The sequence below is a fragment of the Bison bison genome, unplaced genomic scaffold (genome assembly GCF_000754665.1).
Source record: "Bison bison bison isolate TAMUID 2011002044 unplaced genomic scaffold, Bison_UMD1.0 scf7180017864151, whole genome shotgun sequence".
Lineage (NCBI taxonomy): Eukaryota > Metazoa > Chordata > Mammalia > Artiodactyla > Bovidae > Bison > Bison bison.
In genome coordinates, this window is record NW_011494723.1 from 330,716 (window position 1) to 336,876 (window position 6,161).

The 6,161-nt window shown below is 37.7% G+C and overlaps 1 protein-coding gene across 1 annotated transcript in view; it reads left to right on the top strand.

Annotated features, from left to right (window-relative positions):
- The first annotated feature begins 2,341 nt into the window (after positions 1-2,341).
- Positions 2,342-6,161, top strand: part of TPH2 (tryptophan hydroxylase 2) — a 102,286-nt gene continuing 98,466 nt past the window's right edge. Inside the window, exons 1-2 of the mRNA XM_010840943.1 lie at positions 2,342-2,446; positions 5,403-5,555. Of these exons, the coding sequence (XP_010839245.1) occupies positions 2,342-2,446; positions 5,403-5,555 (258 nt within the window). The remainder of the gene's footprint in view (positions 2,447-5,402; positions 5,556-6,161) is intronic.

Consider the following 6,161-nt stretch of genomic DNA (forward strand, 5'->3'; position numbering starts at 1 on the left):
CCCACCTCCCAGAATATTGGAAATAAAAGCAAAAATAAACAAATGGGACCTAATTAAACTTAAAAGCTTCTGCACATCAAAGGAAACTATTAGCAAGGTGAAAAGACAGCCTTCAGAATGGGAGAAAATAATAGCAAATGAACCAACCGACAAACAACTAATCTCAAAAATATATAAGCAACTCCTACAGCTCAACTCCAGAAAAATAAACGACCCAATCAAAAAATGGGCCAAAGATCTAAATAGACATTTCTCCAAAGAAGACATACAGATGGCTAACAAACACTTGAAAAGATGCTATGTATGTTTTCTTGAGCTTACTTTTGTTTCTTTGTTTGGAATACTCGAAGGTATAATGTAATAGTTGAGACCATGGATTTTGGAGCCAAACTGCCTGAATTTAAATCCTGCCTCAGCCACCTTTTAATTATGTAAACCTTTGGCGTGTGTGTGTGCTAAGTCACTTCAGCCGTGTCCGACTCTTTGCGACCCTGTGGACTGCAGCCCGCCAGGTTCCCCTGTCCACTGGATTCTCTAGGCAACAGTACTGGAGTGGGTTGTCATGCTCTCCCTCAGGGGATCTTCCTGACCCAGGGATTGAACCCACGTCTCCTGCAGCTCATTCATTGCAGGCAGATTCTTTACTGCTGAGCCACGAGGGAAAACCAAACCTTTGGCAAGTTACCTAAATTCTTTGTGCCTCAGTTTCTCCATATATAAAATGGAAATAATGGTTACTGCATTGTAAATGTTGTGATGATGAATCACGTTTTATCTTAAAAAGTGTTTAGGAATTGGCAAATACTAAGTACTCAGTGACATTAACTATTATTATTGTTGTTTTTGTTATTATTACTTCTATCAGTATATTTAAACTTCACTTTCCTATTAGGTTATCAGAGCTGATTTTTAGAGTAAATTCAAGCCATTAATATTTCAAAAATTAGATCAAATAATAATTATGACCCCTCAAGACTCCAGAAACAATTGTCAATAAAATCCAGTTAATTTTTGCTCATCCATTCCTGTTTAGAAAAATTTTCATTTTGTTTTCTGTATAGACAAGCAGTGCCAGTCCTTGGTTAGTTTTGCAGTCAAACGTTGTCCATTAAAAAAAAATTTTATTTTTTATTGAAGGATAATTGCTTTACAGAATTTTGCTGTTTTCTGTCAAACCTCAACATGAATCAGCCATAGGTATACGTATATCCCCTCCCTGTTGAACCTCCCTCCCATCTCCTTCCCCATCTCACCCCTCTAGGTTGATACAGAGCCCCTGTTTGAGTTTCCTGAGCGATACAGCAAATTCCTGTTAGCTATCCATTTTACATAAGGTAATGTAAGTTTCCATGTTACTCTTTCCATACATCTCACCCTCTCCTCCCCTTTCCCCATGTTCATAAAACTGTTCTCTATGTCTGTTTCTCCATAAACACGTCGATTTGATCAAGAGTCTTCAATACTTCAGGAGGCTATTAATATTTTCCTTGGTAACTTTATGATTTACTGAAGTTTGAATAGTAAGTTATCACTTGATCTATGCATTTCAAATTGTTGGACTTGTTCTAGTTTGAAGTCATCAAAGGAATGATTATATGGACATTTCATATCCTTTTCATTCCTACGTAGTGAGGAAGATTCTAGGGTTAGTGTCTCAACTCTGCATGTATGTGGCTAAATCACAGCCTCGCATTTCCTTTACAATTGCCTAAACATCACTGCATAGTGGTATCACACGACTGGGGAGCAGTGCATTTTATGAACGCCATCACACACACAATTCCACTCACACAGTCATAACACATCAGATCAGAAAAAAATTATTAACATAAAGTAAAATGGCTTAGGGACTCTGCAATACTGATCTTTCTCGAATTATTTTACTTTTTTTTTGAAAACATTGAATTCATTACCTTAAGGGTGAGGCTAACTTGCCAGTAGCAGGTTTGAGAGATGAGAGCTAAGGTCAGGGGAGAGATGTTTTCTTTTACAAATAACACTCCGTTATGTATTGTTCTCTGCCACCCACGCCCAAGCAGCTACTCGACCTATGAAACAAACAAATAGCAGGGGAACACAGATAACCCCAGACTTCAGGTTTGTAATCTGACTGTGGCCATCGGCAGCCAGAAATGAGTTTCTTTCTAATCAGCTTTCCATCAGTCCCCAGTCACTCATATAAAGGGGCCTGGAAGGGGAAGATTCGCATTGCGTTTTCTTCAGCACCACGGTTCTGGTCAGCGCCCCGAGAGGTCCGCTGCCTGCCAGCTCCTCTCACCTCACTGTGGCTGCTGCCCCCCTAGTCCCGCTGCTGCAGAGGAAGCAAATTACATCGGGACCCATGCAGCCAGCAATGATGATGTTTTCCAGTAAATACTGGGCAAGGAGAGGGCTTTCCCTGGATTCAGCAGTGCCCGAAGAGCATCAGCTGCTCACCAGCTTAACAGTGAGTACTGAGTAGCTGGCACTCCCTAGAGGAGTGTTTCCAGGCTTGGGATAGTCCTATCCTTGCCACTGGGACACCTACTCTAAACACACACCCTTAATTCCTTCCTCTATCATCTGTCTAACCTGCCTTCCTCCTGCCTCTCTCCACCCTTCCTTCTCTCTCCATAAAGTAAAGCAGGTGTCCTGATCTCTACAGGGCAAAACTTTCTTTCCTCAAAGTTTTTGAGTTGAAAGTAAAGAAGTTCTCAAACATTAAGAATGAGAAGTTCTATGAAACAATGTCTTATATCAACAACCAAAATAAGTGTGCAGAATTTTTTAAAGGACCGTTTATTATGAGTTGGAACAGGGAGAAGAAATTAAATGGATTTTTATGGTTCCTGCAAGATTATTGTGTCTTCTGTAGCCTCTTCCATATATAAAACCTGGTCTTTAAACACAAAGTAATATTTTCTGGTTTTGTCTATAGGTGCTGTTTATTGGAATAAGAGAAAGATCAGATTCCTTTCAAAAGTTTTCCTGTGTTCCTCATTACTCCATTATTTTTCAGTTTAATTGATGGGGTAATGAAAGCAATATACCACTTGTTTCAATATTTAAGGCAGTTTTATTAAAAAAACAGTAACAGAATGAAAAAGTAACATTTTGCAGGATTTAGATCATGATATGGGGTAATAATCATAGGATTTAATAAAGAAGACAGTGAATGAAAAATGTATTCAGATTTCTAATTATTAAAACTATTAAATGATATTTCATTACCATATTACCAGAGTTAATCAACCAATTACAATTCAGTGTGTATCATAGGAAAATCTGTTTTAGTATTGTAGCTCTGACTATGTGCCAGAGGGTTGTACTGTCCTAGTATATTATTACTCCTAAAAATGTTGAAAAGTAATCAGGACAAGTTTTGAAGAACTGTTTAAATCAATTTGCAAAAATGAGTCTAAAACATAAATAAGTTTTCTAACATTTAAATGTTAGAAATGAATATTTGAATGAGATATTACAATGAAGAATTCTGAAGCCATAGTGACCTTCTGGGAGGAAAACTCAGAGTTATGGTTAATGTATAATAACCCTTTCATATAGAAAATACTACTTAAAATATATGAGATCTGTGGCAGATGTTGAGAGCACTACAACATTTGAGTTTTTAATGATGGAACATACTGTCAAATGCCAATGCCTGCATAAACTTCTTTTGTCCCTCAAGTCATAAATTATAAAATATTTATTTCTGTGATATATAAATCTAGTGAGTGAGGCAATGGTAACATGTGAAAATAAAGCCAATAGAGAAATCAGAGGAAGAAAATAACAAAGAACTGTTCTCTGGGTTCCATATCAAATGTGCGTTTCTCAGTTTCATGAGCAAGTAATAGATTGGTATGACTGCACTCTGTCACTGTCTGTCAGGGAGAAAGTTCTATTTGCCCAGGTCTTCATCTATGTATAAAGAACATGGAAAGGTACACTCCAGTTTGCATTCTGCTGAATAAGTTTCCAGCTTTATAATTGTGTATTTCTGACAATGTGATCCAAGTTTCTGGAATCTGTCGTTTTTGTCTTTAGCCAGTAGGACTAGTACTCATTACCTAGTTGTGTATTATTATGGTATCTTGGTTGGCCAATGAAGTGCTAATATTTTTCGATTTCTCAGATTCTGCTCTTGGCTCCTAATGATGAGCTAGCCTCTTTGTTTCTTGCTTTCTTTTTACTCTCCTCTTCCTTCCTGCCTTCCTTTCTGTCTCTCTCCCTCCCTCCCCTCCTTCATCTTTCTTTCTTTTCTTCAGTTTTTTCATGCAGCTGAATTTTTATGGCCACTTTTCAGATATCATCTGCTGACACAGGTGGTCTTCACTGAATACACTCCCATGTGCTGAACTTCTGCAGATAGACTCACATTGACCATGTGGATCTACTTGCAGAATGTAAGGTGATCAATTTCAGTGTATGTTCTGACATATTTCAGCACAAAATTAATATTTTGTTTTTAAGATTAATTGAAAAAATTATTGTGAAAAATATGTTTAGTAATTAATATAGCTTAATTCTATGTTTAGTAATTAATATAGCTTTGATATAATTCAACTAGGCTAACAGACCAAACTTCATGCTATAAAATCTGTTAGAAAGAAAGGAGTTATTCGGACGAGAGACTTTTTTTTTCCTTTTTATTATTTTTTATTTTATTTTATTTTATTTTTTAACTTTACAATATTGTATTGGTTTTGCCATATATCAACATGAATCCGCCACAGGTATACATGTGTTCCCCATCCTGAACCCTCCTCCCTCCTCCCTCCCCATACCATCCCTCTGGGTGCACCAGCCCCAAGCATCCAGTATAGTGCATGGAACCTGGACTGGCGACTCGTTTCATATATGATATTATACATGTTTCAGTGCCATTCTCCCAAATCATCCCACCCTGTCTCTCTCCCACAGAGGCCAAAAGACTGTTCTATACATCAGTGTCTCTTTTGCTGTCTCATATACAGGGTTATTGTTACCATCTTTCTAAATTCCATATATATGCATTACTATACTGTATTGGTGTTTTTCTTTCTGGCTTACTTCATTCTGTATAATAGGCTCCAATTTCATCCACTTCATTAGAACTGCTTCAAATGTATTCTTTTTAATGGCTGAGTAGACAAGAGACTTTATGATGGTCAGATTTTTGTTGCTATTAAAATGAAGCAAATATGATTTCCCTTTAATTTCAACCATTGGATGATATCTTTGAGCATTGCAAAATAGTGCCCATGAATAAATTAGACCAGTACTTATGATCGATAGTTATAAGTGGCTTGGCAACTTCTCCTTGAGTTTGTATGCTTGCTAAGGGTTCCAGCATATGAATGGAATATCTGAAAAAGAATCTGGTTACAGAGAACTCTGGAATCCTAACTAATACTTTTGTGTGTGTTTCTCCCTTCTTGAAGCTAAATAAAACTAACTCTGGCAAAAATGATGATAAAAAAGGCAACAAGGGAAGCAGCAAAAATGACACTGCTACCGAGAGTGGCAAGACGGCAGTTGTGTTCTCCTTGAAAAATGAAGTTGGTGGATTGGTCAAGGCACTGAAACTCTTCCAGGTGAATGTAAAACATCATTATCCAACTTTAAAAGTGTCTGTGTGCTGGTTTACAAACCTGTCATCTCTTATGAAGTATCACTGAATCCATTTCTAGATAATGTGTTGAAACGTTCAAAGAGACCAAACTTCATGAAGCTCTATAAGAGGGGTTGGTCTGTCAAACAATAAAATAAACATTCATGGAAATAATGGTTTATTAACTCACAGTCAGCCGATTAGTAATTCTGCATACTGTTGTCAGGTGAGGAAGTCGGTACTTTAAAAGTGTGAGCCTCACTTCTGGAAAGGCAAAGACAAAAGAAGCCAAAGAAGGTATCTTTAAATATTAAGAGCTTGCAGCCTGATTCAGTTTGTTCACATTTGAATCACACATATGTCCTAGAGCACATTGATGGCATAAAATGTGATATGTTAGTATTCAGTTCAGTTCAGTTCAGTTGCTCAGTCGTGTCCGACTCTTTGCGACCCCATGAATCATAACACGCCAGGCCTCCCTGTCCATCACCAACTCCCAGAGTTCACTCAGACTCACATCCATCGAGTCAGTGATGCCATCCAGCCATCTCATCCTCTGTCATCCCCTTCTCCTCCTGCCCCAATCCCT